At 31.2% G+C, this 23,365-nt stretch overlaps 1 protein-coding gene across 1 annotated transcript in view; it reads left to right on the plus strand.

Annotated features, from left to right (window-relative positions):
• The first annotated feature begins 405 nt into the window (after positions 1 to 405).
• The window catches only part of LOC111042735 (homeotic protein distal-less-like), a 113,013-nt gene continuing 90,053 nt past the window's right edge, over positions 406 to 23,365 (plus strand). The window contains exons 1-2 of the mRNA XM_022327434.1: positions 406 to 1,390; positions 21,524 to 21,711. Coding sequence (XP_022183126.1) covers positions 913 to 1,390; positions 21,524 to 21,711 — 666 coding nt within the window. The 5' untranslated portion in view covers positions 406 to 912. The remainder of the gene's footprint in view (positions 1,391 to 21,523; positions 21,712 to 23,365) is intronic.

A 23,365-nucleotide genomic window follows, 5' to 3' on the forward strand; every position in this document is an offset into this window, starting at 1 on the left:
CAATGGTGCGCGCGAGACCCACGTCGCTACGGCGCTAACTGATGGCAAGGTGGGGCGTGGAACGCGGCGAGCGTGTGTGCGTGAGTGCGAGCGGCGGCGGCGGCGGCGTCGGGCGACCGAGCCGGCTAGAGAGTGGGAGAGCGCGCGCGCGCTCGCGTCGCGCGTTGGAGGTGGACGGACGGTGGCGGGGTGACGGCGTCCGGGGCCGGGTCCGCCGCGGCGCTCCCCACCGCCGGCGGCGTGCACCGACGATGGCGGACGACCAATGGGCGGGGGACGCGGCGGGGTCCGCGCGCGCCGTAACCGCCTCCTTTGCCGGACCGGTCCGACTGGTTGCACCCCGGCGCGTCGTGCGACATCTCTCGGCCGGTTCATTGCGAGGTCGTCCGTCGAACGTATCGCGTCGTCCGTGCGCACGTTACCGTGGTCCGTCTCGTCGTCGCGTCGTCGTTCGCCGTCACGTCGCGATTTTTTTTTAATTATTCATCGTTTTGAATTTTTTTTTACGCGGTCGTTTTTTTATTGACATAACACGCGCCCGACCGGCGTACAAAACGCATACGTTACGTACATTTGCCATTTGGAACGCGTCGTTGTCGTGTGTGCCAGTGCGTTCGTTTATTCGTTTCGGTTTTTCCGTTGGTTGTTCGGCGCGCGCGCGAGTGAAAAACGCACCACTCGTTTTTCGCGTAGGCATATAATATTGTCGTGCCTACACATTGCACCGCGGACGCGCGAGCGGCCGCTCCGAACACACGTCCGCCGCCGGTCGAAATTGATTTCTCCACCCGTTCGTTGTACCCGACGGCCATCACGCTGAATTACGGGGAGATCGGGAGCCCGTTCGGAGGGGGCGGCGGTGGCGGTGCTAACCAGCAACAGCAACAGAGGTCCACGGGCACGCCGTCGTCGATGGCCGGTGGTGACGCCATGGACGCGACGACTCTGAGCACAGGCGGCCCGGGTTCCGGCGGTGGCGGTGGTGCCGGTGGCGCCAACGGCCCGGGAGGCAACAACGCGGCCGTCGGTGGCCAAGACTCGAGAGGCGGAGGCGGCGGCAGCATAACGCCAGTGCCCACGTCGAAGTCTGCGTTCATCGAGCTCCAGCAAAACCCGTACAACGTGCGCGGCGTCTATCACCCGCACCCACACGCCCATCCGCACTTTGCGGCAGCCGCCGCGGCCGCGGTCAACCAGCACCACAGCAGCCCCACGCAGCACCACGGCAACGCAGCCTCGCTGCAGCCCCATCACCACGACGGCGCCGGCGGGTTCGGCAGCCCCAGGGGCGCCATGTCCGCGTACCCGTTCCCAACAATGCACCAGAACTCGTACTCGAGCTATCACATCGGATCGTACACGCCGCAGTGTCCGTCGCCAACCAAAGAAGGTAAGCGTCGACATTACCATGATACCTATACTTAGAACCACCGTCTCCTCGAGGCAGCTGGTTATGGGTGGTTAGGATCTAACCGTCGAGGGAAATCAGCACGACTGATTTTGGTTTTACACATTCCCATAAATCTGTATAGCGCAATAATAGCTATATTCTGTCGTGTACACAAGAACAATTCCTACCAAATTTTGGACCGAGTCCGGTTCTATATTGTTATGATAATCGTCGCAGGTCATATTGTGACAATAATGCAACCTAAATATCGAGCTAAACACAATAATGAGAATGTCATATCCATTATAATGTATAGTACCTATCATTAAAAACTGCAACTGCAGTTTTATTCGGCGTGGCTGCCGTCGTGATATTACTTCATGATTACAGTGTGTTGTCGCATGTGTCCCGCACATAATACAACAGGTCTATAAAATCAGCTGCTATATAAAGTCTCGCCGATCTTCATCAAAATTGTTTCGGAAGAGCTGATTTCGACTTTCAAACTATTCGTACCTATAATCCAAACCAAAATATATTTTCGTTGGGCCCAACTCTCCTCCCCGTCTTGCCGTTTTTGATCCACGTCCCCCCAACATGTTGGGTGCACACACGGTTCTACATCAGGTTCAATCGAAATCGGGATTTGTGATCTTTGAGGAATTTGACTTTCGAATTGTAGGTATTTCACTGTTGATGTTTAAGATTCAAAATATCTTCTTTTATACAATATTTACTTTATCAGAATGTGGAATTCGTTAAGTGGTTGTGATTTTCGCTGAATTATATCCGACATCGTATTCAGTTTTCTGTGGTGAACCTAATAAACGAACTAATAGATTCAATAATATATGTATGTACTCAAACATCGCAATTGTTTTTTTTTTTAACAGTCGTTCTCTGCTAGTGCACATATTAGGGATTACCTATTATATATAAGTTTTTCAATAAGTTAAACACTGCAACATTTGGAAAATGACAATGATGTAATCCTTCAACAAACGTTTGCACATCATAAAAAAAACTAATGTTTTCAAATAAATATTTCGTAGCAATATTTTTTATTTCAATTATATTCATTATTCATGTTTATGAAAATAATTTTGTAAATACAATGTTCACACAAATGGTTTAGGAAGGTTTTTTCTTTAAACTACCATATATATATATGTGTGTGTGTGTGTGTGTGTNTGTGTGTGTGTGTGTGTGTGTGTGTGTGTGTGTGTGTGTGTGTGTGTGTGTGTGTGTGTGTGTATGTGTATACACATTGGTAGGTAATGTAGAACGGCATAATATATACCTACTGAATTATGTTTATATTCTGAAATAATATTGTTAAATAAAAATACGGTTTGAAAACGTTTGTATATATACCTACGCCAAATGTTTCTAGGACTTTTTATATAATGCGTTTCAATACGTACAGAAATAATATACCTAATATTTTGCCGCCGTGTGGGATACGTATGTATAAATATAATATACTGTAGCCTCTTCGAAAACAATGCGCGATAATCGATTTATTCAGTCCGTCGTCCGTATAAAACACGCCGATTAGACCACACAAGCCGCATACATTTCCCCCTTGACGAGAGTACCTAGATATAATATTATAATATAATATGTAAGTGTCCATAGTCCATACGTAGATACCGCACGATCGACACGATTCCGCATACTATTGTATAGGTATATATTTTAGTATATGTTATCTCATATATCAATAAGTCTCGGTAGCGCATATTATTTCGGCGTTATGGTATTTTTAAAATGAGCATTACTGTTGTATGTACGGAATTATGAGACTTAAAAAATATATAATATGTAATTGTAGGATTAAAATAATATTATGTTGACGCGATGAGTTCTTATTTAATGTCATTGAAATAATTTGACTACTTTCTTCACTACGATAAACGTCAACAACTTTTTCGGAGCGAAAATAAAATCATAGTCATACATTGTGCCCACCTTTTTACTAACCCATTGTACGAACAAATTTAAAATAAAATAAAAATTAATTACCTAAGACGGACTCATAAATTATAATTACTCGTAAACCTCAAGTCTTAATAATGTGTGTAAATGCTATAATAATATACATACATATAGATACGTGTAGTTGGTACTTACTAGTCATTACTTCTATAATTACTATATAGGTATAGGTATTATATTTATGAAACGTTTTCGCATAAAATTTATGTTTCCTGGATGAAATAGTTACATGTCAGTATAATCGTTTACAAATAAAAATTTAAATAAAACCCGAATTGAATCTGGGAGTTGACAAAATATATGGAATCAATATATTATGACTATTTCCTTCACGATGTAAAAGAGACAGTGTATAGTATTAATTTTATGTTAGATGCGACAAATGTAGGTATAATGCATACTATTATAGTGTGTATACTAATGTATGACATATAGGTACCGTTTTCTTTGAACGGCGGTCTCTTCGTAGTTTACAATAATTTTCCCGATTTCCGAGAATTGCAGAACTAGTAGTAAAGTAGTATTATGTATACATAATATATTTCAGCCAAGTATAATATTATGATAATATGTTCTCGGATAAATATGTTTATTTTCGTATAAGTTGGTCGGGCTTTCGTGATATACCTACCCTCTATTTACATTACCTATAATATTATCTGCAGTATTAATGAAATACTATAAACGTTTATTATAATTTTTGGGTAGGTACTCACATTTTTTCAATATATTATTCCATACATCTTCATAATATTGTGAGTTTTTCAACGGAACTATAAATTATCAGGAGCTAAATATATTGAATAGATGCAATAGGCAAATTTCATATTTCCGTGTTGTTATTTCGTTTCATTTTTTTATATAGCTATTAAAATATTGTATACTAAATGCTATTATACCTATATGGTATATATTATACTATTATACCGCCTCAGAGACAAAAGTTTTAACCCACGTACACATATTGCAGTACGAGTACGATCGTGTTCACAAATGACAAGTGTTTTTTTCGAATCGACACAAACAATAATATAATATGCTGTATTACAGTAAACCTGCAAGTACATATTATTATATAGGTATTATACCTACCTATATTGCTTTGGAACGTTTTGAAGCTTTACGTTATATAAACCTTCACATGAAAAAAGTTGTACGATATAAATATTAAATACAACAAATAATAGTAAAATAAACATAAAATTCAAATTAAGAAATTGATTCCAGTCATTTAAATAGTATATACTTATACATAAACAAACGAAAATACTATTTGAATACCTAATTTTCTATAATATTATTGACAATGCACCACAAACTTAAATAATTTGTCTAAAGATTTCAATGTTGACAGTTGGTAATTTATACTTCATAAAATAGCGTGGTTTACTATTGCAAAGCTATAATTTATAAGCATGGGCTTTTTTGAGTTTAGCAAGTTTTATCGATGTTTATATTTGTGGCTCTATTAAATCCTATACTGTTATCAAATGGTAATAGAGCTTACAATGTTCAGCCAACGAGCTTATAGCTTTATATTTAGCAACATTGCCAAGTTCTTAAATTTGATCACACACAATCGTATATAGTACCTATAAAAAGATCTTAAAAATATATTGATGATAAGCAGTGTCGGCCTGGCCATGGCCGCTAGGCGGCAAACGCGTCCGGGGCCCTCGGCCGTATTTGTGTTGGGGGCCCTCCGCCACCGATCGTACTCAGAAATATAAATATTGGATAATGAATATTATTGTACAATTTTATCATTTATAATAATATTATGTATTTATGTGATAACTTTTGTTATCTGTATGAGTGATTATTGTGATAGTGAATAGTAGATAGTTTTCGACCTCCAGACGAAAAAACCAATGTACCATTAATGCTAATGTCCATTGAAAAGGATATTTTGATTGACTTAGATGAGTTGATTGATACGATCGCTAACTCATCTAGTGAACTAAAAAAATTACTCATATAAAGAAAATCAAATGAACAATTAATTTTGAATTTGAATCACATTAAAAAAAATACTAAGTTGTATAATGTGAGAAGGTATTATTTATATTATGTAATATGTAAAAAAATTTTTAGAATAATAAATTATTAATCTAACTTAAATCTTAACTTAATGGATGGTTAATTTTATATATGGTACCTTTAAAAAATTATAATATTTTACACTACTTATAAATACATTTTTAATAATTTTATGAACAAACATTTTTGGGGGCCCTTCTGAAGAAATGCATCCGGGGCCCTTAAGGTACCAGGCCGACACTGATGATAAGGAAAGAGGATTCCGTTCAATTGTATTTAACCGATTTTATATTATTATAATGCAAGGCGATAACAATGGGATCAAACACACCACTCGGGTTGCCCCTTTGCAGGTGGCCCGTGCCATCGTATAACTCGACCCCAAGCTAATTTTTACTACCAAGTTTAATACATTTACACGCACGCGTGTGTTTAACGTAATATATAACTATAATATAATATATATGTACTAATATACACGTATTATACTTTAGGCTGTTGTGTGAGGGTTCTAAGTATATATAATGTATAAAATATATACTGCAGCAACACCTATATCATTCCCCTTTCACTTTTCGTCCCTGTCATCCCCAATATATGCTATCGCCCGATCACCCCGAATTTCACCGAATGATTACAATATATTGCACATCTCCTCATCTATAATTTTTTAATATAGAGTTAATTATGATTTTAGTGTTTTTATTCGGTTTTAGACCGCTATAAATCTTGTTTATAACAATTTATAGCAGCATCTTGGCCCTTAGGCATATATTATATAAATTATAAGCGGCTTTATGTATTTGCTTCTTTTCGTTATGTACCCATGTACTCGTAAATCATAAAAGCATATATATTTAATAAGTAAACGTTCCAAGATCAGGGTTTTTATCATTTTCTAGTCAGTTTTAAAATTTAACGTACTTCAACTAAATCAGTTTTATTCAGAGCTATACTTATGGATTCTATATTAATACTACAATTATCGTATATGTAGTTATAGGTACCTAGAACAAAATAAATTATTAAATTATATATGTATTTTATGATTATTTGCCTTAAAAGATTTTCAATATACAAATAATAATTACCGGCTTCCGCTACTGCCTTTATGTACTTGTATGCCTACTTTATTTTAATCTTCAACACAAAGATAATAATTATTAATAAACATTTAAACAATTTTGTAAATTCCACGCACGAATAATACCCGTACCTACCTTATATACAGGGTTTCAACGCGATAATTAAATATCGTTTTCTATTCGTCGTAAAATATAAGTATACGCATGTGTGTGGGTGCGTAACATAATAAATTATATCGAATTTATAATACCGAACAGTTATAGGCGTATATAGTAAATATATTCACACAGTATTATAATATTATTTATATTGTAACGGTCGATTAATCGAAACCACGGTGGCTGCGGTTTCCAAATTTCATATTTTCATTAGGTGTACGCCGCATTGACGACACGATGACAGATTGCCAGCAGCACGGAGTTTAATAATACATCGTTTTTTATTCATAAAATCAGACCGCATGTTAAATCACGTCGTCATAGTTAGTGATTAAAATCGATATTATATGAGACAATAAGATAACATCGATTCACGTATAGACAGCATCTGTGTATTTTGTTAACACGTAGAAAACAATATAATCTCAAACAAATATAAATATTTTCATGAGACATGATCACATTAAATATTAGATATAGACGCATAGTATAATGTATATCATACTATAGCGAATACGATATTCAAGGCTGAGCGTAGAGCTCAAATATAATTCTAGTCACTTTCCATTTTGCTAATATATATTTTAATCTAGTAGCTTAAAATATTTGCTCAGCTGAGTTAAAATCATATATGATATGACAATTATATATTACAATATATATACATAACCATTTCTGATATTAAATAATGGATAAAAACTATAGTTTTTAATGATTTATCGGTTCGGGTATTTTATATTTTTATTTTTAAACTTGCTTGAAAATGAAACAATTGTATATTTGTAATACCAATCGATCCAATATTATGATCTTCATCATATATACACCGTTGCGTTAGAGTATAGGTACAATATTATTGTTTTTATGTACAACTGATTGCTTATTAGTTACTACTTAATAAATAATAATTATTACCTATAGAGGTATAATATATAAATTTATAATAATCTGATTTTTCTGAATTTATACCATAACGTCGGGAAAATATTCTCGCGCATAATAAATATACATGTGAATATGCGTGATGTAGACTTATTTTTTTACTTATTGTACATATAGAGTAATATATATATATATTATATATATATATTTATTGCAAAGCGAAACAATATGCACGTCGTTTTTATAAGTGCACATATACAATATACCGTTCACATAACATTGTATTATATTATATTACGATGCGCGTCACTTGCATGGCTATTTCGTTCGATTTACGTCTACGTGCGCATAGATATAATATAATACTGTACATAATACATATAGGTACAAACCTACCTATATACGTTTATGCCCATGCCCATACGGGAAAAATGATTATAAATTTTCGGTGTGACCATGGCCCGCTATAACATTTACATGTGTGTCATATGTATATAATATATATATTGTGTGCGCGTATTGGTATATATATAATATGAATATAGACGGGCGCTGCAGAGTTCGGTACACTCCACAAAAATATCTGCCTATATAGTTTTCGACCGTGTGTATTGTACATGGTTACGAAAATGTTGCTATTGGAGACTGTTGGCAAAAAAAAAAAAATAATATACCATGTCGGCCGTGCGAGGTCTGTGTTTTGTGGTGGGGTGGCGGTGGACAGCTACCTCATAACCTCCCTAGTCTCTACGTATAATATAACTGTATATACACCCCCACGTGTACCCATATAATATATATAAAGCTCGGATCGGCCACGTATATAAAAACCGCGCGAAACACATTAAACTTATATCGTTCACCCCACATGCAAAGGTAGACATACCTATACATTTTATATTAGATATTTCGATTAAAAACTCCGATTGAAGAAGCATCAAGTGTTTATATTTTCATATACCTAATGTACATGTAGATGAGTTGTATTTTTTGTGATTGTTAAAATTCATATTAAATATTGCATACAGAGTCGGTTTGTAGACGGACAAAAAAGTTTATTGCAAAATGGATGTATAAATTGGTATGTACTTCAGTCAAATCTTAACCAATATCGTATACGCCAAGAAATATTATGTGCGATGTTTTATTTTTTTATTTTCTTGTTTTACGCATCACGAATTATTGATAATAATGAGCAATCGTGTAGAAGAATTCATCACTCAGTCGACGAAAGAGTGAAGTCGTAGATGTAACAATATGACAATAATAGTTCAACTTGTATGATAATAAAAATCCTATGTCCATGTTGTACAGATTATCATTAGTCATGATTGTAATATAAAGCAAATCATCGGTTGATTAACGATGTGGAATTAATAACTAGTGTAAATAACAAGATTAACTTATCTTTATAAGGCGTCCCATTTAAAGGTTAACAATAATTATTAAAATGTCATGTCACATAAAAATATAGAACTAATATGTCACATGCAGAGTATATATAAAATATAATTATATTTAAATATCAATGGTTCTTGTTACAAGTATATATATTTGGATTTCGGTATTAACTATTACACCATGTTATTCTAAGTACACAAGAAATATAGAAAACTTGATTTGACAGATCTCTCTCGCCGGTCACAGCAATGTAAGAACTTCGCAATACACTTTTTTTTAAATTTTAAGTCAGAACGAATCCGTATAAATAGCAACTACATTTATATTATTATTGTTATTATCATCATCGTTGTCGTATATACATATAGGCACAACTGCAGTTCGGGTACTGCTGCAATTACGTTAATTTGCGAAAACCATAAAAAGTAGGCCGGCAAAATAGCAGTTTGCTGTAGGTATATGTTCTTTATTGTCAGCTTATACACAAATTTACTGAAATGCATTATTCGATATCAGTCAAAGACAATGTTGCTACATAGTTTTTCTAAACGTTATATCTGAGTATTTGTGGTAGCTTTGGACTTGCAGCAGTTCTATTATAAAGGCCTTATAATTTTTCGATCTCGAGAGAAAAAAAAATTATTTTAAAATTATTTTAGTCTATTTTGCTGTTCAGAAAACTGTCATTCGATTTAAGGTATATAAGAAACAGGCTATAAGGTTTATCTATGTTTATATAAATATAACTATTTACTATATTTATTGTTATTACTATAACTGTGAGTACCTAATACAATATATATTTTACACTTAGGTATTCTGATAATTTGTAAATGTATAAAAAAATCATTATAATACAACTTGGCCAATACATATTTTGATCAGTGTAAATCATTGGAGGTTATTAAGGGTGTATCTAAAGGATTTTAAAATTTTACTCTGAAAATTTAAATACTATTGTTTTAATATATCTTCCTATAGCTATGCTATATCCCATATTGTATTAATGTACATTACATTACCTTTACTATTTTGAACAAATGATAAATAGGCCATGTTATATGCGAACTACTCAAAACAATATTAATTTTTTTCTTTTCTAAATTTATTTGAAATTATAGAAAACTGCGGGTTTCTCCAAATGTTCTTTTACAAATCTATTTGAGTCGTAATCTATACCAACATAATATTGTGCACTGCAATAGGTAATATATTTTTTACTATCACAGTTTTTTTGGTTAAACTAAAAAAATAACAATAAATATATATATGTTTGTAATATAATAGTACTAGCGATCAGTGATTACATGTATAGATTGTCGTCAGCCGTTTGGTTAAAATTATGTATTATAATTCCAATTTAGTTCAATATCGTTGTTCTGTCCATTCTGAGAAACCATTTTCAATAAAATTGCATCTACTAAATAAATCTATAAAACAGAGTTATTTATGTGCCCGTAAAATATATACCGTGCCACAATAATAATATGTCAATACGTATTACACTGTACGTCTGTATATATTATAATATATTACACATTTATATGACATAATCATTTAACAAAACGATTATCAATTATATTTGATTTAAGAGCTTTGGTAAATCGCTTTCGAACTTCGTTTTTGAATAACACATACATATTAGGTGTCGATTATTTCGTTTGTTTGAATACATTATCGAAAATTATTTAACACAATGACGCACATTATAATATGTATAATTGTACATAATGACTTTAATTGCCGGAAAAATTATCCACATCATAAATATCGCTGTTACATAATATTAAAATATAAAACAATATTTAGATGTAGACTAAATCGCTTAAGCGGGCTGTCATATATTATAATATATAGGTATAATCGTTCTCCGGCGTTATTAATTATTACTACGTATAATACGTTACCTATTTTCGAGAGAGTAAAACAATAATAATGAGCTTTAATTACTCAATAAACAACGTCGTGTTTCTAGTCGAAAACGGTTTGGTAAATATTTGCCTACAGTGGCTAGCCGTGGATGAACTTTTAATATACGCACATGCACATATATATCATTGTATAATATTATATAGCCTATATATAGGTAGGTGTAATAATATGATGTACTCCTCGAAGGCTCGATGAGTATTTTATTATGACATTACACCGCACACGTGCCCCGAAGGCTTCGCTCATTATCTCGTAAAAACGCTCAGCTAATTCTGTACTATATTCTTCTAATTCGGCCGGGTTATAGCTACCTTAATCATTGAAACGGTCTGCGGTGTTCGCATATTTTCTGTCGTTGTTAATGCAGTTGTACTCACGACGTGTACTAACTTTCATATTACCTATCATATAATTGATACATGATAATATTATTAGATACCTACTAAATATTATATTCGATTTCTCATAGGGGATATGTCATGCATGCATGCAAGTATAAATAAAAAGAAAACCACGTTAACTTCAGAATCAAACCTATCGTTAATCGTTATTTAATATTTTTTACACCTACTAGTACTTAGTAATGATATGCAAACTAAAAACTTTATATTGTTTTTATTGTTTACATAATATATTATAGGTATAGCTTTCTATGTAAACGTAGGTAATACGTAGAGGTACGTTGCAGTATTTTCGTCATATCAAATTTTTTAAATAGTTTTCACACACATAGGTACATAATTAAAATTAAACGGGAAAAAAGAGAATCGACCGCTTGTGTGTGCGATTTATTGTCTTAGCTTTCATGTAATCAACCATAAAATAATCAAATATAATGCATACAGTATTGTAAATAGCTAATATTAATAAGTAATAACCATATTGTTTTGTCAATGCTGTTTAGATAAAAATAAAAAATAAAAAATAAGAATAAATATTACTTACAAAGCTTATAACACGAATAATATACTATATAAACTGCAGCGATATTGTTGTTCGAATAAATCTTAATGATGAATATAATATGTTTGCGTGTTTCCGAATTCCGGAGGGTACTATCTAAAATGTTATTTGAATTCAATTGTATAGGTATATTTAAATAGCCTTCAAATGTCGACTACCTATGTAATGTAAGACACGCACTATAATATTATAAACATTTTATACATAAACTATATGATTACTGAATTGTATAATATTTACATAATACTATATACAATATACATGCATTATATTAAACCTACTGTTTCTGGTTCTATGTTTTACGCAAAGCATATATAAAATTTATTTTAATATTTTCGGAACGAAATTGTTAGTATGATAAATATATAATAATAATATATACCTGTCTAAGTCGAAAATTCAGTCAATCAAGTACCATACAAACATTTATGTACAAATAGTAATCACTATTTATATCATTTATTTTTCGATTAAATATCTGAACAAAATATAATGTTTAAAATTCCAAACCGATTACTCTTTCGTAGGTACATACAAATATAAGCTAATAGACAAAGATGCCGATGATGGCATACATGTGAATTGCCATCAATAATAATATAATTACTTTTATAATCTATTAATCTGTTTTTGTATTTTTTTTTTATTATTATTATTTAATTGTAGTAAAAATATTTGGCTCCATGGCTATCAGACTAATTTGTTGATAAACCCTAGACTTATAATTCGCATTTATAAAAAAAAATCGTATTTTTTTGTTTTACTGAGCATAAGATGACGTTACGTGTTAATAAAATTTCATGGTGTAAACAAATTATAAACATGGATTATTATTTTATTTTTTAAAAAAAAATCTCATACTAGACTACAACGACGTCAATACTCAAAAGCACCCAAGTGACAACTGTAACAGCATGGCCTACTAGTCGATTTTATCTTTCAACTAGAACCCTACAACAGTTCAAACTACTTTCGAAGAAAAAAGTAGTACTCACACGTAGCCTTGCAAACCTCACAATAATTCGTTCCAGTACCTATGTATTATGTAATAATAATATTTAAGGTACTCATATACACTAATAATATACGTCGAGGGACATACCACACTCGTGGTTTTTACATCGCATATATTATGGTACGCGTACACGGTACACATAGTACCTGTGTAGTATGTACATATTACCGCCAATGATGATATTCAGATATTATTAAAAATGGCTAGTCTGGTTAAGTCTGACTATTTTGTCTATATTTTGTATTCAGTGTTGATATTATTGACTAATCGTTTTAGTTTAAACATTTAGTGTACCTTAAATAAAAATAATAATTGTTGTGATCGACCGCAGTCATTATTATTATACTAAAACTATTACTAGGTATAGTCAAAGCTAAAATTAAAGGGGCTGTAATAACTAATTAGGTAAATTTTACAAAAAAAACAATACATGATAAATTATAGTTTAAAGATAATTAACCGTGTATTAGAAATTAATTGCTGTAATTTAAGGAGAATTTATAATATTATTATTATTATTATTATAATTTTTTATCACAATATCACGTGGTAAATTGCTATAGCATTTTGAAGTGTCAAGTCTCTTTGTTGATTGACTAGTATATTTATTAGATTAACATTTCATTTTACAGTCCTTGAAAAAATACTATTGTACCCAACAGTAACTTGACACTCTTTGTCTTTCTAAAATCTAATAATCTAATTTTAATACTAAATAACAGACATTGTCTGCGCGACAATCGAAAGTGTTAAATATTAAAATGACTAACTGATATTATATGAAAATATATTATTGTCAGATTAATCAAGTCAAATTATAAATATTTGTTCTCAGTAGATAATGGACTAACGTATCTAGGCATTATAGTATTTGCAGACAAGCCATTTTCAATAATATCTGAATTTAAAACATTGACTGTAACATGTTAATATATATAAATATAAGACAAAAACTACTGAGGGATATTTTTTGTAAAGCGTAAAATCCTATTATATTCGTAATATCCATTAGGGAAATAAAACACTTGGGAGATTTTTTTTGTCGTCCGAAAACTTTGCAGGTTCGGCCCAACTGCCGTGCGTACACACACACACACACACACATAAATATACATACAATGTAACACTTGCAGCGCTCTACATTCTTTTATTTATATATATATAGGTACTTGTATAGTATATCACGTATACCCATATATATATATATAATATATATACTCACAAATATGTGTATAATATACTCGTTGGATAATTGTTTTTCTCTTTGCATTCGAATATCTATACCTCGACTTTCCGATCTCCTATATGACGGACCCATTGTTCTCTAGCTCCATTCAACCACAGTACACAATATGTCTGTGAGTGTGCACGCGTGTTCTAATGGAGTGTGTGAAGTTCGTATTATGTTATAATATAGGAAAATATGATTGTTTTATTAAAAAAATAAAAGTATATAGGTACAATGTACATCGTATATAGATTAATAATAAGTACATTTACAAAATACATATTGCCTATTGCATTTATATATTTTAAATAAAAAAATGGTTAATGATCGACCTCTGAAATAATTAATACCTATAGTATAATACTATCAAAATATTATAAACAACAGCTAATGGCCTCAGTTGCCGAAGCTTAAATCAACAAAAAAAAAACTGTTAGATTTTAAAAATTATCTTCGGTGACTATACTGTATCGTACTTTCCACAACCCGAAAAGTATAATGTAAGTGCCAATATTGAATACCTATATGTTTATGCTTTTAGGGCACATCGGGGATATATATAATATTATCTATGAATAATGTACCGATAAGAATGATATTATCAATGAAGAACAAGGTCAAACGGGACGTATATCGAGTGTTATAAAATAGTCGAACATTTTTCATTGAATTTTCATTAAAATATGTATATTAGACGTTTCTATAATATTATATGTTATAAACGTATAACAAATTTAATAATATTATTATGTGTGTATAAAATCCGCGAGCACTCGCGTATATTGTATACAGAAAATAATATAACCGATGGAATTTCATGTATAGTCATTGTGTGCACATACGGAACAATGTTGTTTCGTGTTAGACCTTGTCACATTTTCACGCATTATTATTATATATTCGTGTGCATGTGCGCAAGTGTGTATACTTTTTTTTTTCACACTCCACGTACGTGACGATTGGCCCTCCTACTCCGAAGACAACGAAGACGAAGCCGACGACGACGACACGGAGTCGAAGGCGCGTCCGTCAAACCGCAACGGCGGCGACGGCGGTTGTGGTGGCTTTATAAAAAAAAAAATAATAATAATAATAAATAAATAAATGAAAAAAAAAATCCGCCGCCGGCAGAGTACATATATAATATACGGACGTTTTGCTTTCGTGCGGCCAAAAAAAAAGGTACCTATATATACTTTCTTGAGGGTTCACACACCTAAACCGTCAAAACCTATAGGTATTGATTTTTGAAACGCAAATGACCGCTCCGTTGCCACTTTTTATAAGTATACATGGTACAAGTGACGTATTTTCGCTTTTGTAAGAAGACAGCGTCTTTTATAATATTTAAATTCGTCAATATAATAATATACAAGTATTATATGTATGTATGTACTATGTATGTATATATATTATATCTAACAGATTTACTGAGGCCTGGAATTACCCACCAAGGGTTTAAACACTATGGAGTTGGAAGTTATTTTTCCATTTACTTATTATAAATATATTTATATAGTGACTGTACGTATAAAATGTTGATAAAAAGTTGTATCAGTTAATTCATTCAACGAGTTACCTTTTACCGCAACAAATAACTATCAATAACAACAAAAATATACTATACCTTCGAGATAACTCAAAGGTATAGTATATCTATCTACAGAAGTTGTAGATATAGTGTGTATACACGGTTGCTCTGAAATAACCAAAAACTTTTCAACTCGCCCATACTTCTTTTATATTTTAACTGTCTGATATTATCGTCAAAATTAAAATTACCTAGCTATTGTGTCGACATGAAAAAGTTGACTTCTCAGTTTACATATAATAACAATTTTGTACAAAGCAAGACAAATGTCCCTGTGTATATATAAAAAAATGGAAAAAATAATATTAGAATACTATGAAAATAATGCACTACCTAAAAAACTTCTAAATATATTTAAAAATTCAATAATAAACAAAAAAAAAAAGCAAAATGCATTAGAAACTTCAAAAATGTTATTTTTAATATGTAAGTTTTAAAATGTAATACGCTATATAGTATATACTATATGATTTGAACTGTTCTAAAAAAGTGTAGATATATCTAAAGGTACTCTTATGAGTTACTTATAACATGCAAAAACAATTTTTCTTTACAAGTTTCCAGCTTAATCAATAAATATTAGCTAATATTATGTTTAAATAAATAGGTGTAGACGTGTATCTTGGACTACGCATTCCATATAATAATTTGACGTAGTGTCTTTTGCAATATGTAATACGTACCCAAAGGGCCAAATGTATGTACATATTAGAACTCTGTAGAGTATATTTCCTATAGACGATCACCATGTGGTAATAGGCAATATATAATACTGACGTATAATCATGACGCTATTTAATACCGCATTAGGTCGTAAATTTAAAATAGTATGTACCATGTCGTAATGGTGACAATTAACGCGAACGATTTGATTTAATTTGAAATTAAAACGACATGATATATTGCAGGACAATTAGTTAAACTGTTAAATGTTTCATTTATAATGTAATATTATGCGTATTCCTACTCGTGTATTATATGTATACATATATACAACGTAACTAATTACATTATTAAAATTAAAATTAAATGACAGAGAAAAGAGTGCTAGACAATAATTATGCTTGGCCATTTTGGGGGCCGAGGGGGGATGTAGTGATATTCAAAAAAAATTTAAAAACCAAGTATTCTCGACACGCACTATGATGTGGTATACGATTCATTTTTCATAGAAAATAATTAATGAAAGTAAATGCTCAGGAATACACACCAAAAGTGTCTATGATGTGAATATATATATATAATTATTAATTTGTCCGTGAGAATGTATAATTTGTTCGTTCTTCCAATGACAATATTATTGCAATTATTTTTTTCTAATAGAACACAATGTTACCTATAATGTTTGTTGTATTTTTTTTCGCTGCAACGCCTTCGAAATAGCGTGTAAAGTTTTTTTAAATTGTGTATCAATTTAAAGACAAAACTACACTGTATATAGTCACGACATTATTGCAGACGTCCCCGTCCGCGACACTGCCATGAAATAACAAAATATTAATTTTCCATTAGGTAGGTACAACATAATTAATATGCATACACTATTGGTCTATAAAGTAAATACGGCCTGTCAACGACAAACGTGTAATAATTTAAATTAAATTAAATGATTTAAATTTACTGCGTTTATAAAAATGAATCCTGCGATGCGATGCGATAATGAACGATGCGAATCTTAAGCTGACAACAAAAATTAAAAGTTGAAATAAATTAACTCAACCAATGAATAGTAAACATATTTTACAAATTATATTAACTTATACCTAACACATTTATAACTTCGGTTGTCTTAGTAGGAAATTGTCAGTGATAGCCATAACCACGCTCGTTGAGTGCTGCAGTAAAGTAACTCGTTAAAGTTTTTTGTGTATACTTATTATAGGTACTTACTACTTATAGTTTATACAACCAATAGTATTACATGCATTACACCTATTATTACTGCGGTACAGGTTAGGATGTAAGCGCTTAATGGAATTAATAATATGATTTGTATCTAATATTGTAACTTACTTAAAATCAACAAACTTAAGCTTTTCGACTCGTACACTTCGCCCAGTCCGCTTGCACACACATCACACTATGCAGTATGTACCAATTTGCACAATATATTTAATGTAATATAAGACGTGGTATTTGAATATTGTTAAAACGTCGTCGTCGTGTTTTTTTTTTTAATTACGGATAATGATGCATGATGGTAGCATTAATAATGATGTAATTTTTCTTCACAGCTATTCGATTTTTGGTATATACTGTTCAGTGTTCAGTCGTAATAAATTATTATTACTGCAACAAAGTACAATTGTGTAATTAAAATCTTATAAGCCGACGGCTTGTGTATCGTATATTTTATTTAAACCGGAAATATGCATTTGTTATTTACGTGCGTCGTAGGGAATCAAACAATTTTTTTCGGTGAAGGTTAAAAATAATATAAGAAATACAACAAAACACGGCCAAAAAAGATACCAATCGTTCGACGATGTATATCGTAACAATAATAACGTTAGATATTTTGTGTACTGTAGTATAGTGTATAGGAAATATGCTTATACTTAAATTTAGTATAGGTAATACAATACGTAACACAGATACCATGTATAGTATACCTACCCCTGATAAGTGTCATATATATATATCATATATTATATTGAGCAAGAGTTATAAGAATATAATATTTAAATGCGATTTTGATGTAACATTGTCAAATCCTCTAGATACAGACAGATAGCTATCAGATAGGGTACCTATATTCTGTACTATACGATTTGCAGGATCAGGATATAAGTATTAAGTAAGCCGTCTTAAAGTATGAAATATGTTGGTACCAGCAATAATACATGAGGCACTGAAAACAAGAAATCGTAATACTATGCTAGTATAATATATAATATAAAGATAATATGAGTTGTGTTATTCAACCACGGGGACTGGGGAGATTTGATAAAATAATATAACTGATAAAATGTGCGTTATATTCTCTATTCACGTGTTATACTATATCTCGACATTTAACCGAGCCTTGACTTCTGTTTAATTCTCTCTCCCTTTTCGATAACACAATAATTATTATAACTGTCGTCCGACTGCAGCGTATATACAATATAATACATTATATTGTCCAATAATGACATATATATATACGTGTTTATTATATTATATGGTCGTAAAAACATGTATGATAAATCATATAAGATCATAGATACACTCAAATCGCAGGCCACACACGTGATATACATATACGTACGAGTACGGACTTTAAACCGTATTCAAGTTGATGATAAAAACCCTAGAAAACCTTATGGATGTCACCGAGATTATTAAGGTCGACATGGTATCTCAACAATAATTACATATAAATATACATTTTGGATAAGTCGTTTAAGTTTCGTTATATTATATACGATACAAATAATATAGGTTCAGCCCTTGTAACTCACATACATCAACTAAAAAAAAAAATGTATCATGATTGAGCTCTGGTTTTTTTTATTACTTATAATTTGCTAACTATTATCACGTATACCCTCTATGAGTGTCGGCTGATTATGATACAATATGATATTATATTCATTAATATTATAGTAAAATTAATTCAATTATATATAATACCGAAGCATAAATATGAGATATTAGGTATATGTACACTATAATATTATACACATTATATAGGTAGTAATATATTTTATTGCCTCAGGACATTATAACGTCGTGATATTATTTAACGATGCGATTGTAGAAGTCACCGAGATCAAATTCAATTATCGAAACGACTTCGTGTTAAAAATATTATCTGCGGGATTCTTACGGATTTTCGTGCCCATATTGTGATACATCATACTAGGTAGTGTAGCTAATCAGTATAATATGACATATACCATGTATATAAACATATATTATATTATAACATAATGTACAGTTATATCAGTTCTTCCATGATCTGCTGATGAAATTAATTCATCTGATGAACTACATTTCAGACGAGCCTAATACTATATATTTATACAGAGTGATCCACTATGCATGCTCATCCCCATTTTTTCCTTAAATAATACATGTATTCAAATTCTTGAACTTTTTTATACTTTAAGACTACGGATGTCCTGTGACCATACAAACTTCTGTTTTTCAAATGAGAACCCCCTTTTTTCAGTAAATTATTTAGTAGATAATTTTTTCGGAAACTTTAATAATTCATTCAAAATTCAAATTAGTAATTTCTTAGTTATTAAAATGTTAGTACTATTGATAATAGTCTTTAAAAATGGTTTTATAAAGATATAAAATAGACCGAATGTTAGAAATAGTATTTATTATATTTAGGAAATATTTACAAATAATTTATGTTGATAGATTAATATTAAAGACTAAAATGTTAAAATAAAGTATAAACCCATTGGCTATTACTGTGGAACCTATGTCCATAGAACACTATGTTAAATAACTCAATAACTATTATCTACCCTTACGAATGTTGTTTCTGATACGTCAAATTGTTCAGAAAAATTATCAACTGAATAATTTACAATTTAAGAGGAGGGTCTTTCATTTTAAAATAAAGTTTGTATATCCACAAAACACTCCTCAAGTAGTTCAAAGAATCTCAAGAATTTGATAAAAAAACCACAATATTCTCATCATTGTTTTAAATTTATACGCCTATATGTATATGGCTACATATTACATTATAACGATTTTAACCATAAACCAAATACTAATATAAGCTATGTACAATATAATATTATCACTAAGTTTATTTCCACCGGCACCTTTATATAATTGTATTGTTTATTTTGTACGTTCCTTATTTTCGTTATTTTTGCATTTGAATAGGGTAAAAAATACTTTTAAAAAGTGAGTGAATATGAATGGTTGTCAACATAATATAACATGCGCACCTCGGGGACGACGCGTGTATGACGTGTCAATAGAATTTCCTACATATGTATAAAATATATTTGTAAATAGTTGGAAGGGGAGCTTACAGTTTTTACACAGACAAACAAAAGTACAAAACTTAGGACTGTACACGCTAAGGGGTGAATATAACGGTGTGGATGAGGTGGCGACCTGCAGGTGAGCAAACGGCAAATGTTTTTCATTTTCCAGCGACGGCCATTGGTCATACATGAATATAAAAGGTGCGGTCAAACAGAGTAAAAGGGTAAAAACAATAATAGTTGCGAGAACAATTACATTTTTATATGTACCTGCCCTAAAATAGTATCGTCCGAATTTCCAATTATTATGATAATTTTAAATTAAAATAGTTTTTGTTCCGGTATATACACACAGATTAGGTAACTAATACATATACACTCGGCAGGCACCACATAAAAACATATTGATATTAGATACCTTTTTGGCTGTATGTTCTTAAAGTATGTTATCATTTCTAAAAGTTTATGTACGCCATATATATACCTAAAAATAAATTAGCAAATAACTGTGTGTATGAAAGTTAAAACTAAACAGAAAAAATCTGAAGACGTTTTGTTAAAAGACTACTATTTTGATGGGTTCGAATAAATTATGAATTATTAAAATTATATTCAATAATCAACCATTATACCTATTACCTGTACGGTATATGTCCTCTTAAAAATTATAATAGAATATGTATATAAGTTCGTCCGTAAAATTCAGTTTAATTTAAATGCTAATTACCTATAAACGCCAGTGTAATACTATATATTATAATATTGGCATCATTATATTATGTTTTATCCAGTTGCAAATATAGCCTTTTAGATTTCTGTTAATTTATCAACTATGTACAATTATTAAGCATAGTATAATGAGTAAATTAACAATAATATTGTATTGGGCGTTTCAGAAAAATGTGGTATCGCAGAAGATGGCAGTCTCAGGGTAAACGGGAAAGGAAAGAAAATGCGGAAGCCTAGAACCATTTATTCAAGCTTACAATTGCAACAGCTCAATAGACGTTTCCAGAGGACTCAATACCTAGCACTACCCGAACGAGCTGAACTTGCCGCATCCTTAGGCCTTACGCAAACTCAAGTAAGTCTACGTTTAATATTTTTTTATTTCTTTTTATTATTATTATTTCGAACCATGGTATAGCCGTATAGTTTAATTTAAAATTAATAATGAACCTATATATATAAATTATTAATACTATTATTATGATTTATAAATCAAATAACAGTAGGTGTTTAATTTAACTATATTTTAAACAAAAACAAAAAAAACATATATTAACTTAACAATATAGGTATTGGTAATCGATTAACATTTTTAATAATCATTATGATTTTTATTAAACGTATCGTGTAGTGTTTGCCGTTTAAACACATTTATTTCTTAACGTACTTAAGGGTTTGCCGGAGGAGAATATTGTTTTCATTGCCCTTCCCATCACCCTGTATAAATTAGTCGTAAATATTACATATTAATATTCATACGCCTAGTTTATAGGTACTTACTAAAAATTCTTAATAACTATAAATATAAATCATGTACAGTGATAACAATACACATTTTAATATACATAGAGCACACTATCATCTAGTAGAATTACATAAATGTACATATTGTGTTATCATAATATATACATTTTTTTTAAATATTAGTGAAGTAGTTAAATAATAATATTATAATAATAACGAAATTTAAATTTAAATGCTACAAATACTTATATATACATAATACTATTATAGTTTATGCACTACATAAGTCTTAGATATATGATGTTGATAATTATATTTTTATATTCAATTATACCTATAGTATTAATTAATTTCACTATATAGACATTTGAATATACATATTTTATGTATTTTGAAATGTATAATAACGATGTTCCTTGTATTTAAATTAAGATTACTATTATGATTCATTATAAACACTAGTCTATAATATTATTAAGGAATAAAGTAATGTACGATAAGATGTGTTATAGTAGCTTACAATGTATTATTTAATAAGTTAATATAAACAATTTGTGAAAAAAATAATATTTAAAAAAGTTTATTTTAGAATCCTACCTACTGTTATTGGGATACAAATAGTTTTTTTTTAACTATAGAAGTGTATAATAATACTATATATACCAATTTATACGGCTATACTACACCTAGGGTTTTTAACTTGCAATTAACGATTAAACAATGCGAGTTAGTTAATACATTTAAAAAATGTTATTTCGAGAATAATATTATAAAAATATACCTTCTATAGTCTATATATTAATAACTAATTATTAGTTTTCCATTAATGAATACCAAACACAAATTTTTCACAACAAATCATTTTATTAGTATATATTATATATATATTTTTGTTATTGATCTTTTCATATAACATCGGGTGCTCGGGCCATTAGTTTGACTATATATTTAGTATTTAGTATGGAATTTTAATATTTTAATATTAATTCAAAAGACAATATAATATTAAGTTTTACTATAATTTCTATTATTAATATGATGTGTAGATGGGTACACCGTTAACCTCTAAACGATGACCACCGCGTCGTTGTGGTGAGTTTTCAAAATGATACATATTTTATTAGATTTAAGTCAACTAGCAGTCTACAAGGTATGTGATACATGTAGGTAGGTACTAAATACTTACAACACGCGGACGTTGGGGTGTAGAATAAAAATATGCTTCGAGCGGCAGAATTGGGTGTATAGACCGATTATAATATTAG

The sequence above is a fragment of the Myzus persicae genome, unplaced genomic scaffold (genome assembly GCF_001856785.1).
Source record: "Myzus persicae strain clone G006 unplaced genomic scaffold, MPER_G0061.0, whole genome shotgun sequence".
Classification (NCBI taxonomy): domain Eukaryota; kingdom Metazoa; phylum Arthropoda; class Insecta; order Hemiptera; family Aphididae; genus Myzus; species Myzus persicae.